Genomic DNA, 13,124 nt, shown 5'->3' with positions numbered 1-13,124 from the left:
ATAATCGCGAGTCAGTAGCACACAGACACGGACTGCGTAGACATCCACACGTGCTCGGAAGGTGGGGCTGGAGACCCCGGGGCTGCCCAAACCACGCCCCGGACCTCAGAGACCCTCCCCCCTCTCCCACGCAGCAGCCGCCACCATCTGAGTTAATTTCCAGGAAGGCACAGGCCAGCCCCGGTCAGGCTGAGTCAGCGCCTCGGTCCTCCTGTCCGTCCAGTTTTGCAATCGTTGGCCACAGTCCCAACTAGAATCCTACATCAGAGAGCACGCGGCTGCACGGTCCAAGGCATTCACAACACCGTCCACACACTCCTCGTCCTGGGGTCTCGATGCTGTGCCTGCACAACTCCCCTCCCGTTCCCAAGAGCGTAACATGTACGCTGCCCGTCAGGACAACGGTCCCCAATATTTTGTGGGGTGCACTAAGGCTATACATTCTTGCTGCGCGTTTTGCTTCCCCTCTGTTGTCTGGGATATGCTGAAGGCTGCGGCCAGGCCCATCACTCTCCTTCTCTGTCCCCCGGCACTGCCCCTCCTCGTGCCAGGAGCTGGGTCCCGCGTGAGAAAGTAAATATGATGGCTTTGAAGCCAGGGACCTTGTTCTGCAGCTCAGAACAGCATGGGGGGTGCCCCAGCTCCCTCCCCAGACTGCCCGGCTCTGCAGGGCAGGTGGCCTAGAGGTTTCGGGTGACAGGCTCCCCTCTCCGTTCCTCAGCTCAATTCTGCCAGGCGGAGACGAGGACCCTTGCTCTCCGGCTTCATAGGCCACCTTTGGCCACAGTGAGTGACACCCGGGCCAGCTGAGTGGCCCACAGCCTCAGGAAGGCCTTTCCCAACAGAATGGGCTTCCGGACGCAGGTGGGGACCTGCCCCAGACTAGTGTGGGGCGGGGCGGAGGGCAGGCTGCAGCTGACCTTGTTCATCCCACCCAAAGCTCCCTGGCAGCCGGGGCTCGGGGGTGGACACAACGTCTCCTGCCCGGAATGCAGGGCTCTGCTGGGCTCCAACAGTGGGAGGGCTTTTACAACGCCTCTTTACCCTGCCAGAATTTACAAAAAAAATTCTGGGAAGAACCTTCCGTTACTACAAAGTGTGAAAATATCCTCTAAGTCAGAACTAAAATCACTCATCAGATTCTGCCTTAAGCAAAGGAACCCATTGTGCCGTCTGTGAGTACAGCCTCTTAGGACAGGGGGGCACGCAGCTCAGGAGATGCTGATGTCATCAACCCGCATCATCACGCAGGGAAACAAACGGTTTTGCAGAGAACCCGCGGAGTCCACAGGGCGACACGCGCACCAGCAGCCTGGCATGTTAGGAACCCGGCCAGCCCGGGGCAGCACTGAGGTCAGCACGGCCCCAGGTCGCAGACCCCAAGACCGGGCTGCAGTCCCTGGAGACTCGTGCGCTACTGAAGCGCCCCCTAGAGGGCGTGGTGAGGTGTGCAAGCTCCGAGGTGGGGCCCGGACCCGCCCACCCGCCCCCTGCCGGCAGAGGCTGCAAGTGCAGGGCTGGATTCTGCAACCAGAGCGGGCTCTCTATAAAAACACGCAGGGGTACAGGACGCTTCTCACCCGCACAGACCCTCCGACTGCCCCGCTGCCCCCCCGCAAAGCGACCACAGCACAGACACACACATGCGCACACCAGCTCCGTGGCCACATGTGTGTGGGTACTTGACCACTGCTACTGTGCTTCAGGGGTCCAGCCGGACCAGCCCCCTCGGCGGAAATGAAGTGGGAGGTCTCCTGGGGGAGTGCCGCCCTCCAGACTAACCAGGCCCCAGCACGAGGCTTCCTGGCTTGGGGCAGTAGACCTGGCCTCCCGGAGCTGCACGCTCAGGGACAGGGTCCTTCCGAGTGCCCACCCAGCACCTCCAGCTACTGTGCTCCTGCTGTGAACGCGACCCGGCTCATAGGGAAGTTTAGTGCAAAGAGCTGCACGAGTGACAGGAGAAGGGAGGGCCCTGCAGCCTGGCAGCGGGAGGTGGCGTGCAGTGAACACAGGTGGGCTCAGCAGCCGTGCCCCTCTTGGGCAGAGCAGTCTGGGGCCACATGGCTCCCACGCAGACTCAGACGGTGAGGACCACACTCGCAGCACCCTGATCTGCATGATCCCCTCTGGCCACTCAAACTTCCTTCCGTGATTTCTGGCCCAGGCAGGTGCTGGGATGGGGGACTCCTGTTGACACCGCATCCCACAGGGAGACTGCTTGAGGGATGCCCGAGTGACCGGGTAGGGGGCCGAGAAGGAGACAGGGATCCCAGCTCCTCTGGTGCGGGAATACAGAGTGCTCACGGGGGGCCTCCGATTCAGGCAGATATGGACCCGAAGCCCCAGGCAGGTGGTCCCATCAAAGGGTCGGGGGGGATAAGAAGAGGGCGTGCTCACGGTGCCGGGCCAGCATTCAGAACGCTGTCACTCCCTTTACCGTACTTCTCACCTGGGAGTGAGCATGAAGTCAAGCAAGGAGGCAATGGAGAGTCGGGAGAGGCCTCAGGACACCCAGTGCTGCCAGGGCCCGCCTACCTGGTCCCACTCCCCCCAGCCTCCCCTGCAGAGGCCAGGATTCACCTGCCCTCCCCTCCAGCGCACAGCAGTACTCTTCCCGGATGATGGAGGTGGGAGGGAATCGTGCGTCTGCACCGGGACTCGGGCACCACGGTGCAGGCAGCGTGCTCTGGCTTCCAGGCGGACGGGACGGTCACCCTCCGCTTGCTCACCAGACCACGCTCAGTCCGTCGTAAAGTCAGACGTTTAAAAACCGGTTGCAGCAAGTTTAAGAACAGGACGACAAAGCACCATTTTTCCATCGCGGACATATATTACAAAAATAATGCAGATTGACACGATTACCTTAGCAGGACTTGGCAATGATTTGAAAATGGTTTTAAAAAAAGGATATTCTGTATTTCATCTTTAAGGTCTACAGCAGCTTTGAAAAACTATTGAAATCTGTACTCTGGTCATAAGCAGGCAATTTAGGACCAATACATCTCTCATCTTAAAATATATAATTATTACTTTGCATGTTACCAAACTATGGAAAGTAGAAACAAAGATTAATTCTAATTTGGACCCGACCTGTATAAAAAAACCACTGCTAATGACCACGGCGGACTTCTGGATGGGAAATTCTAAGCACAGACAAGCCAGGCCTCGATGTGCACGGAGGGCCGAGGCCGGGATGGCAGGGACTCAGCAGCAGCACGGACACACACACCTTGCTGGGAGCTAGAGGGCTGGATGGTCTCCCGTGGAAGCTGACACTTTCTAGGGGAGCCCCGCACTCTGCAGAGGCTCTCAGGACGCCCGGTTCCCGCTGCCGGGTACAGAGGGCTCAAGACACCTCCTCTCCCAGTGCTTGGGGCTTCACAGCCACAGGAGACAGAGGAAAACGTCCTGATCCCGCCAGAAAGTTCACGATGTGACAGGAAGCTTTACGGTGGCATAATGATCATTCTACACAGAGTACAGGAAGGAAGGGATTTGAGTGGAACACAAAGGCTAAGCCTCTGAAATAAAAGGTACAGAACAGGGAGTCAAACAGTGTTTGCAGGGTGTTCCCCAAGGCCACCGTATGTACACAGCAAGCCCCTCCGCCCTGTACCATAGCTTCGGGGAGCCTTTTCTACCATCTCACTGCGGAGAGACACATCAGGTTCCTTCCTGTCTTACCCTTGCTCTCGATATTAAAAAAGAAGAGGGAGAAAAAGCTTTCTTTGCTCCCGGCGGCGTGGCCATCTCCTCAGCTCTGCTTGGCAGTGACAGGCGGCCTGGCTCTGCCCCAGGGCTAAGTGGAGCCCGGTCCTCGGAATCAGGACACACGACAGGGACACAGAGCCCTGACCTGTGCCCATTGTGGGAGCTGCGAGCCACCGAGCCGGTGCACAGGCTGCCTGGCATTAACACATGAGTTAAGACACTCAGGACGTGGGCAGACTGGGAGGAAAGAAAAGTGGTGCAACAACACGGAGGCCAGCGTTTCTGTTTCGGGGAGTCTTCACCAGAGTGAAGAACGCCCCACTAAGGAGGTGGCAGTGGTTCCGGAGGCTGTGGGGAACGGCCGCAGGGGTGGGTGCGGGCTACAAGACAGGACCTGACTGTGGGACATGGGCAAGGGGGGGTCCCCGGGGAGGGCCTGCTTTCCCAGGGGCCGCCATCTGCTGCCCCCCCCCGCAGGCTGTGGGCTCCCGGGAGAGGCGGACCCCTGCACCCCCAGAGTGGGGATGGGGGTTCGGGGGCCAGACACTGGATTGAGGCAGGCCGAGTCTTCAGGGTGCTGGCAGCCACACCTAGGGGTCCTCACAATTCTGGGCAAAGTGGACAACAAGCCTGGTGTCAAGGCCCGGGGGTGGCCTCCGCCTGCGGCATCTGGGAGCTGCCCCCGGCCCTCTGCCCCGTCCCTCTCCTGGAAGGCGCGGGTGCAGCTGCAGCTGGCTTTTCGAGGCGCTCTTGCTCCCCGGCTTCCGGCTGGCACAGAAGGTGGAACCGAGCAGGGAGGGCAGGCGTCCCCGCTGCCCTACTGTACCCGTCTCCGCACCAGCACCGTGGCATCAGGGGCAACCACAGGCCTACTCGACCTGCCGCGCCACAGACTAGGGGAGTCTTCCAAAGGGAACGCGATGTGCTGTTCTCCCACAAGCTGTCCTCGCCCCGCAGGACCTTTCCTTGTCTCCATCATGTCACCCAGCAGGTCCCTGGTCCCACGGATGGGTGTGACACATGCAGACCAGCCTGAATGCTCGGGGCCTGGAGAGGGGCCCCCCAGCATGACTGCACAGGGCCTGCGTGTGCTGGGCCAGCTGCTGTCAACCCATCCCCGGGGGGAAACCTTCCCCGGCGACCTGCCCGATACCTAGGGGACAAACGAGACGTCTGAAGCAGGAGCACAGAGGGTCAGGTCAGAAAGACAACAGAGATTTGGCATAATTCTTCCAGACACAGATGGTTAAACCCAAGTCATCCTCGGGGACGCACAGAGCCCGGGCTGCCCCAGCCCCAGCCCACTCGGGACGGGACACACGGCGCCCCGAGCCAGGAGAGCCGCCGGGGAGCTGCGTTCCCCAAATAACAGATTTCTGTGATTGCTTTGTTACTTCTGAAAAGCACGACCAGCACATTTTCACAATTAAGACCAGTTGATGCCGTACACTCACGAAAGAAAAAAGACCAAGTTTCAGTCACAGCTCTAAGGCAGACGCTACATTCTCACGGGACAACAAGGGAGACACCACGCGCCGTGCGTTAGGGGGCAGCACACGGGCCTCACAGCACTGCGGCCCGGACCACGATGTCTGGGTCCTCGATGTCCTTTTTGCTCTGGACCATCTTCAGCTCCAGCTGCGCCGGGGTGGGCTTCTGCCCTCCCGCTGCCTGGCCTACGGGACACAGCGTCAATGGCAGGGACACAGCAGAAGCTGCCCTGACGTTCCCGCCCCCTTTCCCTTGCCCGAGCCAAGAGCCCACGTCACGTCTGCAGTTCCCATTCCGGGCACAGCGCTCCGCACGCTGGCCTCCGCCCCTGCGCCAAGGCCAGTGGAGGGCAGGTGCCGTCTCCCCCGCCCCCCCACTCCACTCGGTGGCAGCCGCTCCACGCGCCTACGGGCCCAGCCAGGAGGTACCTTTTGCACATCTGATGGTCCGCTGCAGAACGTGGTGCATGGCAGACACGGTCTTCTCACAGGCCACCTGTGGGGACAGGGGTGTGGGAGAGACACACACCTTGTGGTTCCCCCATTCCCATGATGCCCCAAGTCCGAATGGGGTCTTCCGTGCCAACAAGCACTGTCCCTGCCTCGAGTCACCAGGGCACTGGCTTTACCATCACTCACTCCCCACCCGGGGACGGGTCGCCACAAAGACCCCAGGAGGGCTGGGCAAATGCCCGCGTATGAAATTTAACCGCCTCCCTCTGGCCCGTGTACCCTGGGGAAGGGCTGAGCCTTAGGACCTGTCAGTATTGTCTGGCATGCAGCAGAAGCTTAATACAAGTGTTTCTGGAATGAAGTAGTTGTAAAGAATCTACGGAAAAGAGCTCCTACCCCAAAGTCAGCCAAGATCATTGCTTGCATCTTAAAGTCGAAGACTCGGGGCTTAGTAGGAGCTGGGGAAGTGAGTGGAACTCCCTCCCGCCCAACTCCGGGACCCAGGGCCGTGCTGAACCTGGAGTTGGCCTCAGGCGGCCCAGCAGCAAGGCCTCCACTGGGCACCAGCTGGCCAAGGTGCCCTGTACTAGATGAAACGCCCATGGCTGCCAACTAAAACAGCAGGTCTGTGCTCACCCTCGTCCCTGGCTGTTGGGGGCGGGCACCGGCCAAGACACAGCATATTAGGGTTTCACATCACAGCACCTGTCCCTGAGCCCTGTAGGTAACAGGGGCTGGGCTCTGCCCAAGCCCTGCGTTTCACAAGTGGGACTGATGTGATAGGGACGCTGTGTGCCTGCCCCCAGGGCAGACGGGGCCCCTCCTGGTGCCCAGTAAAGACAGTTTTAGGAGAATCCACTTTCAGATCCTGACTCGAAGCTCCTCCTTCCGCCAGTGGGCCCAGCACAGATGAGGCATGCTTCCTCTCTCTTAACCACCCCTCACAGCTGCCCCTCCTGTGCACGTTCCAGACATGGGGGCCTCCTCCTCTGCCACCGCAGTATGCAGAGAGGGGCCCGGTGGCCAGGGCAGCCTTGTGCACAGCGGGTCTCCAGTCCCATGCTTCCAACATGCTGAAGGAGGACACAGCATGACGGACGTCACGACGCAACTACACTGCACGGGGCGCAAAGGAAAGTCGGAGAGCGCGGCTGTCATTCCTGAGCTTCGCCACAGGGCACACGGGAAAGACCCGCAACACCCCACACCCCAGTTTACCACATCAGGACCAACTGCTCCCCTCGCCCAGCAATGCCTGTGCAAAATGGCTTTCTCTCTACACACCCGCATTTGCGGACATTTACACACCATGCAGGAAGCGGGAGGAGAGACGGACACACAGACAACTCCTAGCAAAGGATGAACCTTTTGCAAGACTGATTTCGGAGCCCTGACCCTCATCCCTCATCCCAGCCTCTGGGTCTATCGAGTCACTTGGTGATGACATTTCAGGGCCAACGCTGACTGGGCTGCTCTCCTGGGAGATGCCCCTACTGACAGACTCGCTCAGGCCACAGTGACCCTCCCAGGCCTCAGCTCACAGCCCCGGACCTCGTCTGGCTCGGCACTGCCCCGTAGCTGGACCTGGACGACTCCAGCATGGTGTATGCCGTCCTGTTTACGCCCCTGCGGCACCCAGATCGTCCCCGCTGGGGGCAGGGAAGGGGCTCGTCCTGCTGACCTTGAGGTTGTTGGGGTGTTTGTGCGTCCATGCCAGGAGCATGGCGGCGAAGAGGTCCCCGGTGCCCACGAAGACAGCATCGACCTTGTGCATCTCCATGCGGATGCGTTCTGTCACCACAGAGCCATCGGGGTTCCCTGGAGGAGAAGAGCACGGCCAATGAGCCCTAAGACCCTGGGCCAGCAGAGGACCAGCCCCTCGGCCTGGGAACTGGCGTGCCCCCCTCCCCCACTCCTTCCCTGCATGGCGGCAAGGAGGGCCAGTGTCGCCTCTCAGGGTTTCACTGGGACAGACACCCTGTCCCGAGGAAGAATGTGGATACTGGAACCCCTAGCAGGGTGGCCTGGGGGGGGGGGCACGGCACAGCGGCACATGAGGGACCAGCGCCCGTGACGGGACGCAGAGGGAGCCCACGGCCAGGGGAGTAATGAGTGCTCCTAGAGCCTTGGGGACTGTGAACTAACTGAAATGGGGGAGTATGGGCGGGGGTGCATGGGGGTGTGGGGTATACTCTCCCACAGACACAGAGGGAGCGGTGAGAAGGCCACGTGATCTCTGGGGCAGCAGTGTGACCCCGGCCTCTTGTGTCGTTTTGGCACTGTGCAGAAAACACCAACCCGGGTGGCAGTTGCACGATTAAGATCAACACATGAGGCCCCACAGGCCCTCCCAGAACTTACGAATCCTCTGGCTCCCCAGGGCGATCAGGTAGTCACTGCCCCTCAGGGACGGCAAGTTGGAGCTGGTGATGACCACCGTGTCAGGGCCCATCGCGTGCAACTCGTCCATGACCTGCTGGGGCACAGGGGTGCATCAGCCACACCGTGGCCACCCGTGCCAGGGCTCCCAGCTGCCCGGGAAGCTGGGCACCATCAGCCCTTGTGCCAAGAATGCACTTGAACAGGGCTTGGCTTGACGGGGCGGAGACCAGAGCCTGTGAACGCGGGGAGCCAGCGCGGGCGTGCCAGGTGGCAGCTTGTCATGTTGGAGCCGCCAGCCCAATGCCCTCTGCCTGAAGCCTGGAGCCGCACCCCTGCCGGACCCGACGCCCAACCGTACTCTCACTGCAGAGGAAGGTGCCCACCTGCTCCGGATGGGCTGCCCTTTCTCGTCTGGCCCCACACAGCCCACCAGGAAGGGCGCCCCCTTCCACCACTCGCTCATGTAGTCACGGACACAGCTCTGGTGGGGGTGCCCAGTGACACGCCAGAGGCTCCCTGCCCTCCTGGAACACACGTCTTGGGACGCAACACCCACTGGGTAAACTGGGGGTTCAGGAGAGTGCCAGCTACGTGAGAGGGGCGCGCTCATGTCAGGGAAGGGGGCTGGACTCCAGGAGGAGGCCGCTGGCTCAGCCTCTAGGACCGGACGGCTAAGGGTCACTCTGCGACCCGAAAGTCTCTCCTGCGGCCCTGAAGGGGGCGATGCGTTTGGCTTTTCTGCTCCTGGAGCCCGTGTGGGTCCCCGTCAGGTTCCCCCAGCCCAGGAGAAGGCGCCCTGAGTCACCCCTGTGTCTGTGCCGCGAGCCTCCTCCGCCCAGGGCTTGGGAGCCGGGACAAAACCGGCCGGGGTCACGTGGCGGCACCCTCTCTCCGTCGCGGTGGGAGGAGGGCCTGTCGTCCCGGAGCCACGGGCTCAGACCAAGGCTCAGGACCACGCTGGTGGCCCCTCTGCTCCGGAGCCCATCCTCTGCCCGGTGTGTGTACCCCGCCCCCCACCCCCACCCTGCGCCGGGCACGCCACGGGAACTGCCTAGAACTCTCGCAGCATGTGGCCGCATTGGCTCCTGGGACGCCGAGGCCCCAGGGTGCGGAGAAGGGGCACCGCTATCCCCTGGCACCCTGAGCCCTGGCCAGACAGGCTCCACAGCCCCTCGGGCCTGCCGCGGCAGAGCAGGGCCTGCACTCGGACCTGTCTCCTGCGAAGACACGGCACAGCTCCGACGGCGCCCAGCCCTGGACGCTGGAGGGCCCTGCTGTGCCGGACCGGGGCCGCTCCATCTAAGGCTACATGACTCACCGGCACCGAGTTCCACGGGGACAGTTGAAAAGAACTTCAAAGAAACCTCCCCTGCCTCGTTTCCAGCCGGCCCTGCGGCAGGCCCCGGATGCGCCTGGCTGGCCCTTCTCCACTCGGCGGGCCCCGGATGTGCCTGGCCAGCCCCCAAAAGTAGAAGCCAACAGCTCATAGTAAGTCTCCTGGTGCACAAGCAGACAGCTGCACACGTGTGTGCAGACACGCACCCCACCCCACATATGTGCACACGCACACACCGGCACCCCTGCGTGCCCGGCCACGCGCATGCCGTCCCGCGGGTCTCTGCTGGACCCCAGCTGGCACAGGTGGTTTCTGGGCCCCTCTCTGACTACACTGGCTGGGGCGGTGGCACGCTTGTCCGGAGGGCTGCCTCCCGTGCACACACACGGGTCACAGGTGCATGGGACTCACGGTACCAGGTACACAGCAAGCGCTCAGGAAATGCTGTGACTGTCGTGCGCCGAGCTGTGTCTCCCAAAGAGAGATGTGGGAACCCTTGGCCCAGAACCTCGGAGTGTCTCCTGTTTCCTCCCTTGGAAACAGGGTCTGTGCGGATGCAAGCCGGTTAAGATGAGGTCACCAGCATGGGCCTGGATCCAACCTGCCTGGCGTCCTCAGAAAGAGAGGAGGCCACTTGAAGACACAGGCAGAGACTGGCAATGGGTCTACAAACCCAGGGATACCGAAAGCTGGGAGACAAGCAAGGAACAGGTTCCTCCCCACAGATTTAGACCAAGAAGGGTCCCACCAACGCCCTGAACTCAGACTCCTGGCTCCTGGGGCCACAGAGAAGACATTTCTGTTCTCAGGCACCTGGTCTGGGGCACTGCGTTACAGCCGCCCCAGGAAGCCCACCCAGGCACCACTGCTATGAGCAGAGCAGGCAGCGGGTTAGCCCAGACCCAGACGCTCGCTAGAGCTGCAGGTGCCCAAGGCAGGGGCCAACAGGGAATTTACAACACGTCCCTCAGCCCCTGCCGGCTGGCGGGAACCAGGATGCCCGCCACCTGGGTGCCCATCCCCCACCCCCAAGGGTGTACGGCTGTCCCCTCCCCACCACGCACGGTGCCACTTGTTCCATGCCAGGCTTCAGAAGGTCTTACCGCTAACGCTTCTTCTTGACTGTGGATCTTTCTGCCACTCAGTAACCTGCAAGACAGGTGAGCACAGGTGAGACCTTGCTTCTCCGGGTCCTACTAGAAACATCCCCAGAGCTGTGGTGGCACTGGTAAACCCCTCCCATCCCCGCAAGAGCTCAGTGTCTGCTGGCCACCATAAACCTGGTGGCGACTGCGACATGGCTAAGGACCAGTTGAGAATAAAATTTAAACACAGCAAGGGACAGCAGCACATGGCCCCTTAGTGGACCATGAGAGTGACCAATGTCCACGAAAGTCAAAATGTGAAATGCAAACTGTAAATGGTTAACATACCACTCTCACACAGGTCTACCAAGGGTTCAGGGTCTTCTGGGAGCCCAGGATGGACCGGCCAGGTCGGGGGCCCCAGGAGTCCAGGCACCCCCCACCCCTCCTTCAAAAGGCAGCCTCAGAGACAGGGGGACCCCACTGATGGTCCAACAAACCACACCATGGCAGAGACAAACCCACATGGACACTCAGTTGCACACTCCACGGCAGCCGGCACTGCTCGCTACCCCCCCCCCCCGCCCCCGCCACACTGGTTCTTCATCAGGTGGCCCTGCAGTCTGAGAAGGGCCCTCTGAAGCTCGCTACTGCGAGGGCCCAGCTGGCTCCTTTTAATCCCATGTAGAGATTTGGGACGTGGGTTTCGGAGCGCCAGGGGGGGTCCCCTGCATCAGCTGGGATGGGCTCTCCATCCCGTGGCCTGGTCGCCCACATGTGCCCTCAGCTCCTCCCCTTTTTGTCCCCAAAAGCTCTTGCTGTTCAGGAAAACGGCTGGGGGTCAGCGCGATCACAGGACCCGGAGTGAAATGACCACCCACTGCTGTTGTTGGGCCAGGGCGCCCCAGGCAGAATGGCCTGCCCCCCACCCTGCTGCCAGGTCCCTGCTCCACTTTGAGGCAACCCTGTGAGAAGGTCTGAAAGTTTAGTGGTTTCAGATTACTTACTCGGCCTCAAACTGGTTGGGGGTTATAATGTCTGCAACCGGCACAACCTTCTCTTTATAAACCGGAAGGAGATCCTCTGGCACGTACTGAAAGGAAAGGGCACCAAGGAACACAGGCTGACGCACACAGAGGAGGAGATGGAACCAGAGCATATTTGCCAAGGAGCCCCATGGTCCAGGTGGGGGCCTGAGACAGGGCGCTGCATGGCCAGCACGGGCTGACCCCCTGCCATCCCTCCCGGCCCAGGTCTCTCTGGGGGCCACGGTGATTCTTGCCAGCAGATTTCTGGCTTCCTCACTGGGTGGCACCCCAGCTCTACATGACGTCAGGGCCAGGAACCTACAGCCAGGCTGCTCTCATGTAGTTGGGAGAAAAAGTAGAACAAATAAAATGACATTTTCGACACACAGAAGTTATAGGAAATTCAAATTTCAGTGTCCATACGTGAACTTTTATTAGGAAACAGCCATGTCTGTTCCTTTGCGAACTGTGGCTTTTTTTTTTCCTTAAAGATTTTAAGTCATCTTTATACCCAACATGGGGCTCAAACTCAGGACCCCGAGATCAAGACCCACACGCTGCTCCACCAGCTGAGCCAGCCGGATGCCCGGGGCTGCGTTTTGATAGAGCAGGACATAGGGCCCCAAATATCTACTCTCTGGTCCTTGACGATAAACCCTGTCTGCCACCCCTTGCTTCCAGGCAAGGATAACACAGGACGTGTGCTGTGTCCTGTGTGTGGAATCATATGCATGAAATCACTAACCATGGAGCCTTGGCCATTCCATTCATCACCCATCACCGGGTCGCAAACTGTGGAGACACAAAGAGCATCTATTAGCAAACGCTGCACCCGACAGGATGAGAGCCCTTAACGTTTTTTTTCCTTGTTAAATTTCACACATGCAGCTAACAGCTTGGGAAAAGCATGGCCTCCTACTTTCACTCGCCTTGTGACCTGGCGTTCTGCGTCCTGTCATCACAGACAACTGAGTGCTCTGACTTTTATCTGACATCATTTGCACCTTTATGGAAAGAGGGACGCAGAACAGCAGCCCCATTCTCCCCTCCTGGCTGAAGCCACGGTGTCACCTGCCCACATACAAGCTCGTTCCCTTCGGGCAGCGGGCCACAGTGTAGGACCTGCCATCGGGCCAGCTGAGGGTAAGGACCGGCCTCTACACATGGGACACCTGCACCCCAGGGAAGGCCCAGTCTGCATGGATGAAGTGACAAGAACACACAGGGGCCGTGGGGGCCTCTGATGGAAGGGGCTGCTCAACGTGGGCCCCCAAACCTAGTTCCTGCTCCCAATGGCGGGGTCCCCACGACAGGCCGCTACAGTTCTGTCCTGGATGTGGAAGTGTCACACACGTGGTAGGACCCTGCAGAGCCCTGAATGTCCGTGTCTGAGCCCGAGAGGGACAAGAGTAACCTGAACCTTCGTTTCTCTTAGCTGGAGAGGCCTTTGGGTGGCAGACACCAGTCCCCAGTCCCAGGTGTGGAGGCCTGGGGCTAGGGACAGACAGGCCGGGCAGGGGCCTCAGCCTCGGCCTGACAGCTGGGCCACACCCAGGACATACACACCCTCTACTGTCCTTTCTGGGGCCACCTCCCGCCACGCACACTGGCCACAGGGCCTGGCGGCTCCAGCCTTCGT

General features: G+C 60.5%; 1 protein-coding gene across 1 annotated transcript in view; it reads right to left on the bottom strand.

Annotated features, from left to right (window-relative positions):
- Positions 1 to 2,805: 2,805 nt before the first annotated feature.
- Positions 2,806 to 13,124, bottom strand: part of PDXK (pyridoxal kinase) — a 29,202-nt gene continuing 18,883 nt past the window's right edge. Inside the window, exons 5-11 of the mRNA XM_045774160.2 lie at positions 12,231 to 12,277; positions 11,465 to 11,550; positions 10,476 to 10,521; positions 8,016 to 8,127; positions 7,336 to 7,472; positions 5,631 to 5,697; positions 2,806 to 5,387 (exon numbers count right to left, since the gene is read on the bottom strand). Coding sequence (XP_045630116.1) covers positions 5,275 to 5,387; positions 5,631 to 5,697; positions 7,336 to 7,472; positions 8,016 to 8,127; positions 10,476 to 10,521; positions 11,465 to 11,550; positions 12,231 to 12,277 — 608 coding nt within the window. The 3' untranslated portion in view covers positions 2,806 to 5,274. The remainder of the gene's footprint in view (positions 5,388 to 5,630; positions 5,698 to 7,335; positions 7,473 to 8,015; positions 8,128 to 10,475; positions 10,522 to 11,464; positions 11,551 to 12,230; positions 12,278 to 13,124) is intronic.

Source organism: Ursus americanus, chromosome 4 (genome assembly GCF_024610735.1).
Source record: "Ursus americanus isolate L20-20 chromosome 4, mUrsAme1.1.p, whole genome shotgun sequence".
NCBI classification, from domain to species: domain Eukaryota; kingdom Metazoa; phylum Chordata; class Mammalia; order Carnivora; family Ursidae; genus Ursus; species Ursus americanus.
The sequence above is the reverse complement of the archived record's forward strand: the minus strand, read 5'-3'. Positions and strand labels throughout refer to the sequence as shown.